At 38.6% G+C, this 20,345-nt stretch overlaps 1 protein-coding gene across 2 annotated transcripts in view; it reads left to right on the forward strand.

Moving 5' to 3' along the window:
• Positions 1 to 20,345, forward strand: part of LOC126299088 (palmitoleoyl-protein carboxylesterase notum1) — a 347,427-nt gene that overhangs the window by 243,922 nt on the left and 83,160 nt on the right. For both annotated transcript variants that reach the window (XM_049990760.1, XM_049990761.1), the window contains one exon: positions 8,492 to 8,772. In XM_049990760.1, coding sequence (XP_049846717.1) covers positions 8,492 to 8,772 — 281 coding nt within the window. The remainder of the gene's footprint in view (positions 1 to 8,491; positions 8,773 to 20,345) is intronic.

Raw genomic sequence — 20,345 nt, forward strand, 5'->3', positions numbered from 1 at the left:
ATGTGACAAACTCAGTAAAGAGACAGCCTACATTACACTTGTATGTCCTCTGCTGGAATATTGCTGCATGGTATAGGATCCTTACCAGGTAGAACTGACGGAGGACATTGAAAAAGTGCAAAAAAGTGCAGCTCGTTTCATGTTACTGCACAATAGGGATGAGAGTGTCACTGATTTGATACATGAGTTGGGGCGGCAGTCACTGAAACAAAGGCTGTTTTCTTTGCTGCGAGATCTATTTACGAAATTTCAATCACCAACTTTCTCTTCCAAAAGTGTAAATATTTTGTTGACAACCACATACGTAGGGAGAAGTGGTGTCATAATAAAATAAGATAAATCAAAGCTCAAACGGAAAGATTTAGGTGTTCTCCTTTCCCACTCACCATTCAAGAATGGAATGGTAGAGAAGTAGTATGAAAATGGTTTGATAAACCCTCTGCCAGGCACTTAAGTGTGAATTGCAGAGTAACCATGTAGATGTAGATGGGGAATCCAGATTTGTTTCAGTACCTCTACCTAGGTTTCAGGCTGCATTCCACATGTACGTTTGATGATGATGTGTTGTTCCTGAGAATGGAGAGCCTTGGCAGTTCTGTTTTTGTGTAAGCGGGAAATAAAAGTAAACAGGAGCAGCAGTGAGAATTTGGATCAAGGCGGGAGGTTTACCAGGGTAATCCTAGCAGTTGTTTGAACTGCTGTGCCAAGGTGGCTTAGCAGCTAACACACCTGCCTAGTAAGCAGAAAACCCAGGTTTGATTCCTGGCCTTGCTACAATTTTTCACTTGCTTCTTCAGTCTATATACATAAACACATACCTGGGTGAGAGCAGTAAAGTCTCTGAAATTATGTCATTTCATGTTTGTTTGCATGGCCATCTTCCGCAGCAGCTGTTAAAATCAGTTACTATTGGTTTTCCGTTTTGAGCTTACTGCAATTTAATTGAAGAGAAATACACCAGATGCATTTTGCTTTTATTTATAAACCATCTTCCATGGTTATTCTGCAAACTGGGTACATGTGTTTGTATATTTTTGGTTTCTGTAAGTTAAAAACCACATTTTATTTATAAAGTTCATGTGCAAGTTACCTATGGTGTTTCTTCACATATTCTGCTGCTCCCCTTCTTGACATTGGATTTGCATATTGACTTGGAAGTTTTAGCCATTCTGTAGTACTTCTTGTGGTGCATTATATGCATTTCACTTTTGTAAACTGAAGTGAGGTGTTTCTCACTTTGCATAGTGAGTGTTTATTTCTGTTCCTTTGTTTTTGTTCACATTGTGTGTGTTGCCAACTTTTTAAACTGTGAGGGCTGACTGAAAAGTAATGCCTCCACCTTTGTAATTCTTCAACAGTTGGCAGCATTGGTATGTGGCAGGTACTGGCTTGTTCTGTAGCCTTTTCTCGTCCACATGGCGGGAAGGCTTAGCGTGTAACGGTTGTATTGTTACAGTGTAAAGTATGGAACCCAGTGCAGACATTCAGACAATGTGATTTATGCAACATGCAGTCATTGAATTGAAAGGAAACAAGTCATAAACAATCAGATCAACTTGGCAAACCACACACTCTTGAAACTGATTGACCACTTAATATAACATTGAACACTTACATATAACAACAGGCTCCATTTTCCATTACCATCTCCTCTGAGAGTCTGTCCTGTAATCACTGTTCAGGCCCATCCCCCCCCCCTTCCCCAAAAAAATAAATAAACAAATAAAATAAATTAATAAATCTTGCAACCAAACCCCCCCCCCCCCCAAAAAAAAAAAAAAAATCTCTTCTCACATCTCTATCTAACATGCAACATGCAAGACATTTCCACTAAATAAAAATAAGTAGTTCAAAGGTTGGCAACACTCACAACGTGAATAACAACAAACAAACATATATAAACACTGTCTCTGTGCAGAGTGAGAAACACATGTAACTTCAGTTCAGTTTACAAAAGTGAAGTGTATAGAATACAGCACAAGAAATACTGCAGAATGGCAAAATTTGCCTAATGCATACATGAATCCAAGACATTTTATTCATCCACTGCTAGCAAGAAGGGAAGGAGGGGAAAATATGTAAAGAAACACCATCAGTAATTTGCACACCAGTTTTATAAACAAAACCCTGTTTTTAGCGCACAAAAACCAAAAATGTACAAACATATGTATCCAATTTGCAGAATAACCATGGAGGGTGCTTTATAAACAAAAGTGAAACACTTCTGGTGTAATTCTCTTTAATTAAATTGCAGTAAGCTCAAGAAAGAAAACCAATAGTAGCTGATTGTGTCATTTCATTTGTGTAAGTACCTGCACCTGGGTTTCAGGCTGGATCCCTCATTTATGTTAGATGCTGAAGTACTATTCCAGAGTATGGAGAGCCCTGGAATTTCTGTTCGTGTGTAAGGGGGAATCTAAAGTAGACTGGGGAGGCAGTGAGAATCTGTATTGAGGTGAGAGGCATGCCAGGGTAATCCTTGTAGTTGTGTAAACTGCCGTGCCAAGGTGGCTTAGTGGCTAAAGCAACTGCCTAGGAGGAGACCCAGGTTCAATTCCTGGCCTCGGTATGAATTTTTACTCACCGCTTCAGTCTGTTTACATAAAATCATATCTGTGTCAGCTGAGTAATGGCTCTGAAATTGTGTCATCTCATTTGATTCCTGACAATCTTGGGAGAGCCATCAATGACAAAATTGTTCCATCTTGTGTGCAGTAGGTGTAAGACAGGCCAAATACCCTCAGCCCTAAAGTATAATGGAATAATTCTTCAAAGAAAGCAGGTGCTGACAGATGTGATATTACCCAACAGTTAGTATAATGAGCCATGGTTGCAAAATACTGACACAAATTATTTACAGAAGCATGGAAAAACTGGTAGAAAGTGACCTCAATGAAGATCAGTTTTGGTTCTGAAGGAATATAAGAACACATGAGGCAATACTAACTGTACGGGCTATCTTAGAATTTAGTTTAAAGAAAGGCAAACCTTTGTTTATAACTTTTGTGGGCTTAGAAAAAGCTTTTGACTATTCTGATTGGAACACATTTTTGGGATTCTGGAGGTAGCAGGCGCCAGTTGAAGCGAGTGAAAGGTAATTTACAACTTGCAAAATAACTAGACTACAGTCATAAGTGTTAAGGAACATGAAAGGAAAGCAGAAGTTGAGGAGTGAGACAGGGTTACAGGCTGCCCCAGTATTATTCAGTCTGTACATTGAGTAATCAGTATGGAAAACCAAAGAAAAAGTTTAAGAAAGAAATAAGTCAAGAAGAATAAATTAAAACTTTTGCATTTTCCGGTGACACTGTAATTGTGTAAGAGACAGCAAAGTTCTTGAAAGAGCAGTTGAACAGAATGGATAGTGTTCTGGAAAGAAGGTATAAGATGAGCATCAACAAAATTAATATATGGATAATGGAATATATTCGAATCAGCCAAAAAATGGTGAGGAAATTAGATTAGGAATGAGGCACTAAAAGTAGTAAACGAGTTTTGCTTTTTGGGGAGCAAAATAACTAATGTTGGCCAAAGTAAAGAAGATATAAAATGCAGACTAGCTATAGCAAGGAAAGTATTTCTGGAAAGTAGGATTTTGTTAACAGTGGATATAAATTTAATTTTCAGGAGTCTTTTCTGAAGGTATATGTCTGTAGTCTAGCCTTATATGGAAATGAAACGTAAATGATAAGCAGTATAGAGAACAGAGAATAGGAGCTTTTGATATGTTGTGTTCCAGATGAATGATTAAGATTATATGGGTTGTTGTTGTTGTTATGGGTAGAGCAAATAATTAATGAAGAGGTATTGAGTTGAATTGGGGAGGAAAGAAATTAATGGTACAACTTGACTAAAAGAAAGGACTGGTTGATGGGATTCTGAGGCATCAAGGAATTGTCATTTTGGCACTAGAGGGAATTGTGCAGGGTAAAAATTGTAGAGAGAGACCAAAGCATGAATACAGTAATTAAGTCCAAATGGATGTAGGTTGCAGTAGTTATTCAAAAATGAAGAGGCTTGGACAGGTTAGACTGACACTTAGGGCTACATCAAAGCAGTCTTTAGACTAAAGACTACAACAACATAATAGGCATTGATGGATATGTCATTGGTTGCTTGGCATTAGAGTTAACATCAGTTTACTTTTCTCCAAATGCTTTCAGCTCTCGATTGCAGTGAAAACAGTGCACAATACTGCAAATGTTGATGCTATGCACTGATGAGCCAAAAAATTGTGACCACCTGTTTACTATCTCGTTTGTCTTTGGAACAGAATAAATCACTGATTCTGCATACCAGAGGGCTGACAGTTTGTGGGAGGTTTGTAGAGGTATGTGGCATTAGATGTCTTTGTACAGATGATGTAATTAATGTAAATAATGGGCCACTGATTTGTGTATGCAGTGATGGCACCCGATAGTGACCCAGATGGGTTCTATAGGATTTACATCAGGTGAATTTGGTCAGCAAGATATCAACACGAATTCACTATATTGCTCCTCAAAGCACTTTAGCATGGTTCTGACTCTAAGATATGGACAATTATACTGTTGAAATGTGACATTGCCATTGGGGAAGACATCAAGCATGAAAGGATGCAGATGCATGTTGATCACAGTTGCCAGCGTGTCTTCAGTTACTGCCACAGGTCCCATGCAATAGCAGGATAATGTTTCCCATACAGCATAATACTGCTCCCACCAGCGTGCACCCATGGCATACTGCATGTTTTGAGCCACTGTTCACCACAATGATAACATTTGTGAAGACGACCATCTACCTAGTGTAGCAAAAATGTGATTCACCCGAAGATCTGACATGATTCCATTGATTGATGGTCAAATCCCAATGGTCCTGTGCACACTGCAGTCATAATTGATGATGTTGTTGTGTCAACATGCGGATAGGAGTGGTCTGCTGTGGAGCTCCGTGTTCAAAATGTACGATAAATGGTGTGTTCTGAAAAACGTGCGTGCACCACCAGTGTGCTCTTTTGGCAGAGATGCCACAGATCACCATCTATCCTACTTTACAGAGCAGACAAACCTTCAGTCCCCATGTTCTGTGAAGAGTCATGGACGTTCAACTATTAGGAGCCTAGTGGTAGTTTTACTCTCCTCCTACCTCTTTGTGTAGATTCTCATGACAGTATCATGCGAACATTCGACCAGCTTCGCCATTTTCAAGATACTTGGTCATAGGCTGTGTGTAATAATAATGTGCCCTTTGTCAATACATTTCCCCATTTTCAGCCCATATCTTTGCTAGGGTGATCCCCCATCCATGTCTGCTCCACTTATATACTTTTGTTAGTGCATCACATCCCCACAGTGCTCCCAGGCAGCATCCAATGTTCCAATGGGCGGTGGTCATAATGTTTTGGCTTATCAGTGTGTGCCATGTGCCTTGTTTCCATTCTCTCACAGTACCTGCTATCAACAATGGCAATGCACTCATTACCTCGTTGCCCCCAAGTTTGCATTCAGTACTGTCTAGGCTTTTATTTTCCAGCAGTGTTAGTTATTCATTAACAGCGATACACTGCAGTACTATGGACAGGTTTACTAATGATGTGCCCAGTATGCATCTCATGTATGAGTTTATTAAATGCAGTGGAAGAGTGGCACAACGATGCTGAGCTGTTTCCATACCAACAGTAAGCACAGCACAGAACATTTGCAACTGTACATATGTGCCTATGAGAAACTGGATCCCTTTGGATTAGAATGGAAGATAGTGGCTGTGTGAGGTCCACTCACACCTAATATGGAAAAAAAATGTATTACATGTGATTGTTGACAATCCTTCCTACAGTAGTTGGCGCATTGCTAGAACTCTGAACACTAGCCAATCAACTGTTCTGAGAGTCTTACATGAACAACAACTGCTCCTGAATCATCCAACAGAGGTACAATCATTGCAGCCATCATATTTCTCAATTCTAGTGGCATTTGCAAATTGGTTTCTACAGCAATGTACAGAAAATTCCAATTTTCCTGCTTTCATGTTACTTACAGATGAGGCAGTGTTTACAAGAGAGGGCATGTTCAACAACACGAATAGCCATGAATGGGATGAAAAAATCCACATGCACTGGTGTGTCAGTCCTATCAACACGATTACTGTGGATGTATGTGCTGGTATTATCAACGATTTTGTGGTTGGACCTTACCTACATCCTAATACTATTAATGGAGTCATGTACAAGAAATTTTTTCAGAATATCCTCCCACAGTTCCTAGAAGATGTACCACTGAGAATTTGTCAGCTTTTGTGCATTCAACATGATGGGGCACCAGCACACTTTGCATTTGACATGAGGAACCACATTGAAGTACAGTTTGGGTGACAATGGATTTGTCACAGTGGTCCTGTTTCATAGCCAGGTCAGTCACCAGATGTGACACCAGTGGACATCTTCTTCTTGGTGCATGTGGAGAACCTACTTTACGAGACTCTGGTCAATAGTTGCACAGACCGGGTTTCTAGGATTATCACAACTGTGGAAGTAGTATGCCAAATTCCTGGAATTGTCAAGAGTGTAAAAAACTTGGTGGTGCATCATTGTACTCTCTGCTGTGATCATGATGGCTGAAATCATGAACAGTACTTGCAAGGGAACAGTTCTGCATTTGTTACATGTACACTGACACAACAGACAGAACACACTATGATGAAAGCGTAGGCTACGTATTTCATCTGAGGGTTTTGCATTAGTCCGTGTTGTATATTTTGGTTATTGCATATTAAAGGTGCCTCCACTATTTTGAAGGTATTTTAACAGAGAATAGGGTGATTCCAGTAACAAACTGAATAAATCATTATTATATTATGACTCTGTAACAAGCGGCCAGAGACTGTGTGGCCCCTTACAGCAAAATACTCAGAAGGTATTGCCTAACTACTGAATAGCCCCTAATGATACATATGGTTTTTTAGTGAGGTAGATCTGTAAATCTCTCCATTTTTATTTTTTTCAAGTAGATCTTTAAAATTAGTTACTGAAGCTTTCCTTTAGCTCTCAAAGAGATAACAGTTTCCAGTACCTGTTTCTGCTGGATATTTATGTTGTGTCATAGAGATTCCTATGATTTCTCCTCATCTTTTGATATACAGTTTTTTAACTATGCCATCATAAAACAATAGCAATATAATACTTATTAAAAAAGAAAGTGCTAAGCTGATATGGAATGTTTTTAGAATAAAAAAATTATGACAGAATTAAATATTGATAACAATCCTGAACATTTGTGTAGTAGCCTAATAATGTTTCTGGTAAAATTTGTTTAGTTTTACTTTTCAGTTCTGTATCAAAGACAATAAGATATATAATAGCACTACAATTGGCTAGTACATTATCTTTGTAATCGGAGATAAGAAAAAGAATTATTTAAATGCTTGTTTGAATGTGGGGAAACAAGTTTACAAATACAATACTCTTCCTATTCCTAAGACACACATTAAATTTTGAGTGAGGCTGGTATTTTATTTTAAGTAAAAATTTGCCATTTTTCAGGTGGATGAATTTGGTCTCAGTTTGCTGAGCGATCATAATGAGGTGCTGAATTATTTTTAACATTTATTGATAATCTTTGTTTACAGCATTCTGGTATTGGCGAAATTTTAGGATAGAATGTCATCACCACATACCTTGTTAGTGATGTTTTAAACATTGGGCAGAAAATATAGGAAAGTGAACAATTACTTACATTTTGTATTAAGTAATGCATGAAGCTTCTGTAGAGATAAGCTGTCCCTGTCACAAATAATTTAATATTAACCCCTGAGGGGCATGCCTATGTATAATGTGTGCCAACCACAAATAACATTTTCTTGTATCATTCCACTGTTGTTTTACAATTGTGAGCCCACATCTATTCCTTCGTTATTACTTCAGCTAACACTGTGATAAGATTTGTTGTCATATGGCCAAGAGAGAAGCAGTAATATAAAATAAATAGCATGCTATGCGAGAAAAAAATTATGATTCATGAAAGAAAATTACCCATATTTTGAGGTAATGGTAACAGGACAATCTCCAAATGAGGCAGGTGTCTACAAAATAATTAGTTATCGAATAAGCAGTTGGCTGGGAACTGATGCAACTGCACTCTTTAAAGCTTTGAGTGGGTCATTACTTTCGAGTGACACTTCCATCTGGCAACAAAGAGATATAATGAAAGTTTATTTTATTATTGTTTAGTTAAAGAGTGATTTATCTCATCTAATGTAAGTTTATTTTATCATTGTTTAATTAAACTAAGCTTAAACTGTGATATTGCTCATACATGTGCACCTTGGTAACATAAAGACAGCTATTTTTGACATGTGTAAATAGTACACCACATAACTGCTTGTGTTTTAAAAAAATGGCATGCCCTCTCAAGAGTTAATGGAATTTTGTTGTTATTTTTTAAGGCTAGTGGTTAATTTGTTCTTTTTTAAAATATGTGGATAAAAAAGTTTTAACTAATCGTTCATTTTATTTCAGTGCTGGTGGAACTGGAGTCATAGTCAACCTTGATGTAGTCAAAGATTATTTACACAACAAAGTCGGCTTGCAGCAAATAGAAGTGAGAGGTGTTTCTGATTCTGGGTGGTTTCTGGACAGAGATCCTTACATCGGCAATGCACAAAGTCAAACCTCATCAGTAACGGTGCGCAAAGGGCTGGCATTGTGGCAAGGCCAACTACCTGCTCGTTGCGTTCAGAAATATTCAAGTGATCCGTGGAACTGCTACTTTGGGTACAGGTCATACCCAATGTTATCAGGTAAGCAATGGTCAAAAGAAATGAAGATCTGGACATAAACTCTGAGCCACCTTGCTTATTTAGGATTTTTCTGTTTTGTGATTGTTAAAATCACCACCACAACACAAAATAAGAGCTATCTTTATCCGGTAAATAAAGCAGCAAACAACGTGATAGTCAACTAAGCCCAGTTTGACTGATAGCAATATCTTTGATACTCCTGGGGCTAGGAAGTTCAAAATGGCTTCTTTCACCTCACCAGTTTGTGGAGCCAAGTATCTAACTCATGGAATTATGATATGCTACAAACAACCCTGCTGGAGGAACATCCACAACTGAGCATTATAGTAGAGATTGAAATTACCACTTTAGTTGTAAGGTGTATTTTTTATTTTTCAGTGCTTAGATCATGACTGGTTTCAGGCTGGTGCATGCTTATCATCAGGTGTGTGATACTAAAACTTACCAAGAGACCAAACCTAATACTAATTTTTACACACAGCAGTACACATGAGAAAACAAAAATGGAGCACCATATAAAATTTTTTAGGAAACAACAGTCAGGCTAAGTGTCATAAAATGTAAGTCAAAGCCAAAGCAACACCAGGCAATAAACAGACAACTGCCTGGGTAAAGAAGTATGGAATGAACACCAGGACACTTATGTTTCGTGCTGTGATGCTGAGCTCCACAATGGAGAGTATAGGACATGGCACACCACCAGCAAGTGCAAAGCAAGAAATAGTGTACATGAAGGGGGAAGTGAACTAGTAAATCACATTGGCAAAAGTACTGCCATCTGTTGATGGGAAGAATAACACAAGGACAACTAGCCCAGCCCAGTTTATAAATAAGCTGTTGCTGGTTCCCAGTTAGAAGTTTTACTACAGTTCTGTTCTAACACTGTTACAGTACGTTCCTTTACCATTCATAATGTACTCATCACACTTTTCATGCAGTTTTTTGTATTTTTTTTTTCCTTTTCATGTGTAAATCATTAATTCAAATTGTGAAAGGCCTGGCTAGTTAGTCCTGCATTAGTCTTCCTGTCAACAGACAGCAATACTTTTGCCAGTCTGGTTTACTTCCTCCCTCGTGTATGCTATTCCATGCTCTGTACTTGCTATTGGTACATTGCATCCTATAATCTCCATTACGGGGTTTGGGGTCGCAGCACAAAATGTAAGTGTCCTGGTGTTCATTCCATACTTCTTTACCCAGGCAGTTATTCATTGTATTGTTTGGTTTCACTTTGGCTTTTACTTACATTTTACTACACCTAGCCAGACCACCATTTTATAAAACTGTTGTATGGTACTGCTTTTTGGTTTTCTCATGTGTACCACTGCATGTAAAAACCATTATTAGCTTTGGTCTCATGTTTATTTTCAGAATCATACTTGATGATGGTCATGCAATAGCCCAAAATTGGTTAGGGTCTAAGTATTGGAAAATAGAAAAGACCTTACAACTGAAGTGATATTTTCAGTCTCTATTATGCTGTGCTAATTCCTTCAGCAAATACTTATTTAAAAATAGCAGTGTGATAGATTTATTAATAAAACTATTCAGACATAGCTCAGGCTTCTTCAGAGGTCATAGTGCAGTCAGATAATAGATCAGATTAATACTTGATGACAGGTCACCAGGATGTTAAACTGACAGTTATGATGCGCAAAAAGTAATGCTCATAGAAAATCTATCGATGTGATATTTTAGGTTGTCATTTAAATGCTTTCTCTTGCACATATTATACTATTAAAGTTCAATTTTGGAAAACCTGTCTTGAAATGAGATTTATGGAATTAGTTAAGTAATCTAATGGGTGCACAGATATAAAGAATTAACAAAGTTTTTATTACCACCTACACTTCACACTGTAATGGCTCTGATAATCAAACATGCTGTATAAAAGCACTGATCCAAAAACCAAACTGATAAAACTACAAAACAATGTGTACTTCAGAGAAAAATGGCCAGCCAATGCAACTTTTTGCTCATTACTTTTGTGGGATTGACGCTAGTGATCTTGAGATAACATAACATGTTGGCATAGTTTCATATCCTATGGGTAATGGTTAATAACTGGATAGCCTGTAGTGAACAAAATATATAGAAGACGTGAAGGAACTTGACATTTCTGAGCATCATAATGGACAAATTCCAGTTATGATAGGTTGGATTCACATTAAGTATAGCATGCAACTTTGACCCATATATATATATATATATATATAATCGAAGGATTTTCAGCAAGTAATGCAACACATTTCTTTCTGAAAGCAGGTTTGTTTTATTCAGGATTCCAATACACAACATTATTTCCTGCTCTTTTGGCTACAAAACCCTATTTTTCAAAATAATCTCCATTCAATGTGATGGCCTTATACCACCTTGCTGGGAGGACATGCATGCCCGCAGGGTACCATTCTATTGGTCGATGTCAGAGCCAACCTCTTACTGCATCAATAACCTCCCCATCATCTATATACTGTTTCCCATGGAGGGTATGCTCCATTGGGCCAAACAGATAGAAATTGGAAGGTGAGGGATTTGGTCTGTAGGTTGAACGAGGAAGAATAGACCAATGAAGTTTTGTGAGCATCTTTTGGATGTGAAGACTTGTGTGGGCCTGTGTGTTGTCATGAAGAAGGAGAAGTTAGTTAGCATGTCTTTGGTGATGATCATGCTGAAGTCATTTCTTCAATTTCCTGAGGATTGCATAATACACTTCAAGAACTGATTGTTGCACTAAGAGGGAGCACGTCTAACAGAATAACCACTTCAGAGTACCAGAAGATCATCGCCGTGACTTTACTGGCTGAGGGTGTGGCCTTGAACGTTCTTTGGAGGAGAGGTAGTGTGGTGCCACTTCATGGATTGCCATTTCATTTCTGTGTTTCAACGCCTGTGATGATGTTGAACAAAAAGTTGTCACAGTCAGCCTCATAATGTGGTAGCAGTTCCACACAGATGATCTTTAATTGCTCTTTATGGTCTTCTGTTAAGCAGTGAGGAACCCAGTGGGCACACACTGGTTGACAAGTGTGTCAGCATTGCTGATGGATATGTCCAGTTGAGCAGCAAGGTGTCTGATTGCAATCTCTCGATCATCTTGAATGAGAGTGTCCACACATTTCAACATTGCAGGAATCACAGCTGTGTATGTTGCTGACCGGCAGTCAGGAGATCGGATAGGTTTGCATATGATGACAGATGCCTCACTCAGTGACTCACCATGATTTTGATCACTGCTAGGACATTCTGCAATTCCCTATCAATACCTATGATCCTATGATTTTCCACCAAAAGAAACTCAATAATAGCTCTCTCCTTGGAATGCACCTCCATTACAGATTCCAATTTGAAGGGGCTACACATAGCACCACCACGTATCAGAACTTCATTAAATTATAGGAGGCTGAAGAAGGAATATTCCATGATTCCCAGAACAAGTGCCACATTTTTTTCAACTGAAGCCATGTGCGGCGCCCCCCCCCCCCCCCCCCCCCACACACACACACACACAGAAGGTGTTATAAATAGCAAATGCTTCATCAGGTAGGTTTCAGAGTCCAACTTGCTGCCCTTTTTTTATGCAACTCCACATTTCAGTGTCATGTCATTTGTGATGAGGAACTGCAATCCTTATTGAGAGAACAGTAGGTACAAATGCTTTCGTGGCCAACAGGCCAATCTGAAAGGTCATGTGATATACTACCCATCAAAGTATCGGGAATATGATTGGTCAGCATCTTGTTTGTCACAGTTCTTCAGGAACCACTGGTAATGTATAGTAGCCTAACATACAATACATGTGGGGATAGAGTGCCCAGGAACATATCCAGCCTCTCACTGATTTTGTGAAATGAGTAACAGAGACTTCAGCTGTAGCACCTGGGGCTTCACGCCATTTAGTATTCTCAGACATACACTGTAGTGACAAAAGTCATGGGATATCTCCTAATGTTGTGACGGACCTCCTTTTGCCTGGTGTAGTGCAGGACTCAGTGTGGCATGGACTCAACAAGGGATTCATATTGGACAGTCTGGAGGACCTAATCATTTGCTTGAACTCTTCAGAATGTTTTTAAAACCAATAGCACACAAATGTGTCCTATTGACATGGTGCTTTGTCATTGTTAAGAATTCCATCTGTGTCTGGGAACATGGAGTCCATGAATGGCTGTAAGTGGTCTCAAAGTAGTCAAACATTATCATTTCCAATTAGTGATTGGCTTGGTTTGACCAGAGGACCCAGCCCATTTGACATAAACACAGCCTACACCATTATGGAGTCACCACCAGCTTGCACAGTGCCTTTTTGACAACACGGGTCCACGACTTCATGGGATTTGTGCCACACTTGAACCCTACCATCAGCTCTTACCAATTGCAACTGTAACTCATCTGACCAGGCCATAGTTTTCCAGTCATCTAAGGTCCAACTAATATGATTATTAGCCCAAGAGAGGTGCTGCAGATGATGTTGTGCTGTTAGCAAAGGCACTCGCATCGGTTGTCTGCTGCCATAGCCCATTAACACTAAATTTTGCCACACTGTCCTAATGGATGTGTTCATTGTATGTCCCTCATTGTTTTCTGTGGTTATTTCATGAAGTGTTGCTTGTCTGTTAGCACTGATAACTCTATGCAAATGCCGTTGTTCTGGGTCATTAAGTGAAGGCCATTGGCCGCTATATTGTCCATGGTGAGAGGTAATGTTTGAAATTTGGTATTTTTGGCACATTTTTAATGCTGTGGATCTCAGAATATTGAATTCCGTAATGATTTCCAAAGTGAAATGTCTGTGCATCTAGCTCCAACTACCATCCCACATGCAAAGTCTATTAATTCCCTTCGTGCAACCATAATCACATTGGAAACCTTTTAATGTGAATCATGTGTGTACAAATGACAGCTCCAACAATGGGCTCCTCCTTAATACCTGGTGTATGTGATACTACCACTGTATACGTGCATATCACTATTCTATGACTTTTGTCACCTCAGTGTGTAGTTCTTTCCCACCATTTACAAACTCTAAGGACTGATCGATGAGAGGATGCAGAACAAAAAAGGTCTGATGATATATGTCTGGAAATACATAGTTTCCATGCTAGAGACCATTTATTCAGTCATGCAATGTTACAGAGACTGCAGTCTAATTCACGCTGTCCCATGCAGCCACAGGTTACAGTATGTGTTGAAAATAGTTTCCATATGTCTCAACGGATGTGAATATGTGCTGTAGCATGTTCTGTCTCACACGTTCACATAGGCCAGGCTGCATCTGAACAGAGTCAAATACAGCATGAATATGCTACTCCAGTGTCACCGCGTCTGGAATATGCTCTGCATAAATGATCCTTTCGAGATAGCCCCATAACCATAAATCGAAATAGCCCCATAACCATAAATTGCACAGGTTGAGATCTGGTGAATGAGCAGGCCATCCAACTGGACCATTTGTTCAATCCATCAACCAGGGGAGAAACGATTGAGATGTGTCTGGATGTTAACAGCGAAGTGGGCTGGAGCACCATCATGTAGCAGCTACATAACCCTTTGAATTATTAATGGCATTTCTTCCAGCAGAGGAGGCAAAGTCATCTGCAAGAAGAGCTGATTGTAGCTGGTCTGTTAGGCAAATGGAAGGAAGACTGGTCCCAAAATATGGTTGCCAATTATCTCGGCCCATACATTCTGGCTGTGCCGATGCTAATGATTCACTGTCACTATACCATGGGGGTTATGCATACTATTGCACAGATGACTGTTATGAAAGTTGAAGATCCCACTCTGCGTAAAGGTGGCCTCATCTGTGAATATGATGGATGACATAAGTCCCAGAATCTTTGTTGCCTGTTGGAGAAACCAGTGACAAAACTGTTCCTGATGTGGAACGTCTGTCGCTAGTAAGCCCTGTACACACTGTAAGTGATAAGGGTAGTAACAATTATCATGGAGAATGTTCCACACATTTATCTGTCTTACCCTATACTGCTAGGCTAACCGCCTGGTACTGACATAGTGGTAGCCTTCCACAGTCTTAATCATATTTTCTTCCAAGTCTGGCGTCCAAACATTTTGGCTATGCCCTTCAGGATTTCCTGCTTCCTGAAATGATCCTGTCTCAGACAAATGGTGAACCACTGTTGCAAACATTGAATGTTGTGGTTGTTGTTGGCAGGTATAGGACTCCTGATAGAACCTTGCTGCCCACTGTCCATTGCCATATACCTTTCCGTAAGTAAACACCATGTCAGCCAGCTCTCAATTTAAATATGGAACCATTGCATTCAACGTTGTATCATATCCAATATGAGGTGAATCAGCAAGAGATGTGAATCAGACACAAATATTACCAATTACTATGGCAGAAGATGGTGCTAGGACATGACGATTGAGGAACAGTACCACCGTCTACGAGGAAACTGTGCATACTGTAACTGTGGCTGCATGGTACAGTGCATATTAGATGACCTGTAACAAAGTATGTGCATACTGTAACTGTGGTTGCGTGGTACAGCATGTATTAGACCACAGTCTCTGTAATGAAGTTTGATTGAATAAGCGGTCTCTAGTATGGAAATCATGCATTTCTGGATGTAAGTTTATTAGACATTTTTTGTTCCATATCCTTTCATCAATAAATCCCTAGAGTTTGTACACGGTGGAAAAAATCACCCTGTATTGGCAATTATAAAAAAAAAAAAATCTTATCTTCTTGAATATCCAGACGGATAAGTCTGAACATGTCCAGTGTAGTCTCAATACACATGTCTGTTGGAGTTCATTGTTACACCTGAAATTGTAATCTGGAAAGGATAAAATCAATAGCCAGGTAACTTAATTGTTCAGTTTAATGATACACTTGAGACAAGACTTCTGTTACTTGGAAGACTAAGAAACGTGATAAACGTGACAACATATATTTCAGGAGTGCTAAAGATTTTCAAGCTATGTTACTCTCAAAACTGAAAAGACATTAATTGTACTACCATATGAATAATTATGCTGTGTTGCAAAGTGATATTATTATTATTGCTGTTGATAATACGAGGATTGCCCAGTAAGTAATACACCACATTTTTTTATTCAACAATTCTTTATTGAATATAATGAGAATTACACACACCAAAAAATGGGGTTTTATCTACACACATTTTTCTTCTTCCATGTAATCTCCATCCCATTCTATGGCCTTCCTGCAGTGCAAAACAAGGGCATGTATGCCCTGTTGGTACCACTCTTTGTCCTGGTGGCAGAGCCAGTGCTTCACTTGTGAACTTCCTTTGCTGACTGACAGATGCAGTGCTAACTGCTGAGTCATAATGCACCTGTTCTCGTGAATGGCAACATGAGCTCACTGCAACATGTCAGGTGCGACAGCCTTGGGTAGTATCCCTGACTGCTGCAAATCGTGGAGCTCCACTGAACCGCCTTCTGATGACCTCATCCTCCACACCCTGCAACTAAATGTACTTCTGGCAACAGCAGATGCTCCATAGACTTTGCACAAGTGTTTGTGAATATTTCTCACATTTTCTTTCTCTGCAGTGAGAAATTCAGTGGCAGTACATTGCTTGTAATATGCATCACCTACAGATGACATTTTGAAATTGTCCTGCAGCTACGCTATCTTCCGGAGATGACAGGAACTTCAAATTATACATACCTAACATTTCACATTTGTAACATTGTTTTCGGCTGATAAAAAAAATGTGGTGCATTACTTTCACGGCAGCCCTCGTATTAACTGAATTACTGTTATTTTTAACTGCACTAATAATTAACCACTTAGATGGCAACATGTTTGAATACCCCCAAATGTCATAATGAATACCAAGGAAAGTCATGTGTAAAAGACCAGGGGCAGCAGAGTTAAGTCAGATAATTTGTTCTGTGTTTCATGGATCATTTGCACAACAAATCATTGTTTCATGCCACGAGTCATTTTACATTCAAATCAAGAAAAGATGTTATGTGGACATGTGTCCAGAAACGCTTAATTTTCATGTTAGAGCTCATTTTAGTTTCATCCATCTACGCTCAATGGAGCACGTTATCATGATTTCATATGGGATACTCTATCTGTGCTTGCCTTTACAACTACGACACAACATGTGGCTCCTGCACATTTCAGTCGAAGTGTTCGTACGCTTCTCAACAACAGATTCGGTGACCGATGGATTGGTAGAGGTGGACCAATTCCATGGCCTCCACACACTCCTGACTTCAACCCTCTTGACTTTCATTTATGGGGGCATTTGAAAGCTCTAGTCTACACAACTCCGGTACCAAATGTAGAGACTCTTCGTGCTCGTGTTGTGGACGGCTGTGATACAATACGCCATTCTCTGCATCTGCGCATCAGGGATTCCATGCGACAGAGGGTGGATGTTATGTATCCTCGCTAACGGAGGATATTTTGAACATTTCCTGTAACAAAGTGTTTGAAGTCACACTGGTACATTCTGTTGCTGTGTGTTTCCATTCCATGATTAATGTGATTTGAAGAGAAGTAATAAAATGAGCTCTAACATGTTCTCAATATTGACTGAGATATTACATGTCATGCATGTTATTTGGTCAGTCTTTCCATTTTGATGATGCAAGTTGCATTCCTCTGCTGCTAGGTGACTCCAAATTCTAGAGTGTAATGTGGCGGTGTGTAATGTAACTATGTTGGTGCATGAGAAACAGAGTGCTGTAATCTCTGAAAGCACAAATTTGAACAGTTCTCTGCACATGGAGCACCCTCTTCTTCATTGTGACAATGCCAGATCACATACAACCTCTGTTACATCTCCAACAATCCGATGCCTTAGGTTCACTGTCGTTGATCATTCCCCATACAACTTGGCCCCATCCAATTTTCATCTGTTCCAAAAACTTAAAGAATGACTTCGAGAACTTCACTTTGATAGTGATGACATGGTGCAAGCAGAGGTGAGGTAGTGGCTCCATCAACAGAGTCAGATATTCAGCAGAGTCAACAAACTGGTCTCTTCCTCTGAAAAATGTGTTCATTACCAGGGTGACTACGTTGAGAAATAAATGTGTGGACATGAATAATAAAGGGTGTAGAACATTAATAAAGTTTGCTTTACTTAAAAAGCTTTAAGAGTTTTCGCGTAAACAGTTCATAAGTAAAATTATTTTTTAATTGGAATTTTAAGTGCCCATCCGATAAAGTGCTCCTAAATTAGTCTAGTCTGATACTCATTTTATCAATGTGTGTTAACAGAGAGAGTAAAACATGAAGAATAAACAGCAATCCAGCAGCTACTTAGTAACACTATGTGCTTGGCAATAGCCATCAGTGTGGCCAGAACAGTGCTGTCACTGCTATAGTACTGGTTATTCTTAATTGTTTTACTGATGCTGTTAATGCATATCAATAAATTGAATATTGAATTCTGCTCTTATCAAATAGGCATGTAGAATTTTCTCTAAAAAATAATTTTCTTTGCAACAGGAAACAAGCACACTTTTTGTCAACACTGGGCATGACTTGAAAGATGTGATAAATACTATTTGTTTGGGTTGACCCTATCTACACAATGCAATAACAAAATTGCAAATATCTGTTGAAATATCAGAGAAAATGCACCTGACGTCTATTGGGAGTGACTCCCTGTGTGTCTACATTGTCCACAATTTCTTGTGCTCAAGTCAACCATAATGTGGAGTAATTATTGTCATTTCTTCTTCTGGTATTGTAATTATGTACATCATTGTTCTTTTCAAATTGCAGTGAGTTAATTACAATAAACTTCATGAGGAAATAATTATACTGTGAAGCAGTAGTCAAACCATCAAAACATCCAACTCTGTAAACATTAGGGCTCTAGGCAAAAAAGGTTGAAAATTTCAAGTTATAATTTAGTAAAGCATGAATGGAGCAGTGTCTCCTACACAGGGACCACAAATACATCCTTCAAGATTTCAAAGAATTTTCTTATTTTAACACTGACTGTAAAAGTTCTTTCTACAAAACACATGTGACTGGTGACATACAGACCAAGTAAAATCCATTTCAGCAATGTTACCACCAATTTGGAACATAAGGTCAATACATTTGCAACATATTTATGCTGACATACTGACAGAGGTCAATCCATGTAACATCCATTTTAGCAGTGCACCAATATTTTGAAAGATAATATCAATGCATTTACAGCACATTAATTGAGGCAAGACATTAACATGACAAACAGATCTCACTTCAATGTCAAGAAAAGATGTAGTGGGGCACCAATCTATGCTTGGATGTACTAGTAACAGAATCAAGAAACATTACCAATGAAGGGAAAGTATGAGATAACATACAGAATATAATCTAGAACATCAAGTAATAATCACTATTACCAACCATTCAAACAAGAATTGGTAAGTGCAAAACACTGAAGTTTTGTAGAGAACTGTGGCAAAGGAATAAACAGAACAAAATGGTCAACACCAACTATGAAGAGTATTGTCAGTAACTAGATAAATAAACTATCCAGCAGGATGAGCTCCAAGACCAAATAGAAATTTAATGTTCCTGCACACAAGGAGAAATTTACAATCTAAATAATCCATAAGCTTAGAGTGTTGAAGAAAGAACAAACAAACAGTAAAATCAGAATTCCCCATCATTTGCATGGAAGAAGTTACAGCATTTTGATGGAAAGTGCCTCTCTCAGATTGTACACAAAATTGTGGTTGTAAATGTTTCAGTGTAACCCTCACATAGCATTTCAAAAATTTCAATTCTTCATTGAACAACCACTCTTGACACCAGTTTACCTAACATAGGGAATACCATATCTGGTGCCAAAAGAATGAAGCCTCATTCACCCATTGCATACTTAGATACAATTTTAGGTTTTCATGCTGTGTAAAAACAAGAAAATGTAAAGACAATTGATGCAAAATAACTCATTGGCAGAAGAATAGGAAGACTGAGTGAAGAAAGAACACCATATCATATTTTTTGTTGAATCAGAGCACACTACACATACTAGGCAAACATCTGTACACTCTTCATTAACTATCAAAAGAAGCATTCAGCTTGGTCACCCACATGTGATTTAGTGATGTGTAGCAATGGAAAGTTCTGCCAGAATGTGATTCATTTATGACCAATGTTACAACTTACTGAATAGCAGAGACATTGAGTTGTTGACAGGAACATTAAAAACCGAAAACTTGCTGGTTTTGGTTGAATCCTTTTTCAAGCTAGAGTGCACATAAATACACATGCATACACACATATGTATGTGTACGTATATTTGCTATAGCTTGAAAAAGTATTCATCTGCAAGCTAGCAAGTTCTCTGTCTGGCTTTATGTGCCTGTTGATGACCTAATGGTTCTACTGTTTGGTGAATTTTTACCCGTAATCCAAAATCATTTATTGATGTGCCATAGATTTGTGAGACATAGAGTGAAATAATGAATATAATCTCATATATGATGAAACTCTGGTAATATGTAGGTAAGGTGCTACTTTATATATTTTGCACCTTTGACAGAACAGAACTACATCTGAAATGAATTACTAAAATTTTTAAAAAAAGATGCATAAAATACTTGAATAGTAT

The sequence above is a fragment of the Schistocerca gregaria genome, chromosome X, assembly GCF_023897955.1.
Source record: "Schistocerca gregaria isolate iqSchGreg1 chromosome X, iqSchGreg1.2, whole genome shotgun sequence".
Classification (NCBI taxonomy): domain Eukaryota; kingdom Metazoa; phylum Arthropoda; class Insecta; order Orthoptera; family Acrididae; genus Schistocerca; species Schistocerca gregaria.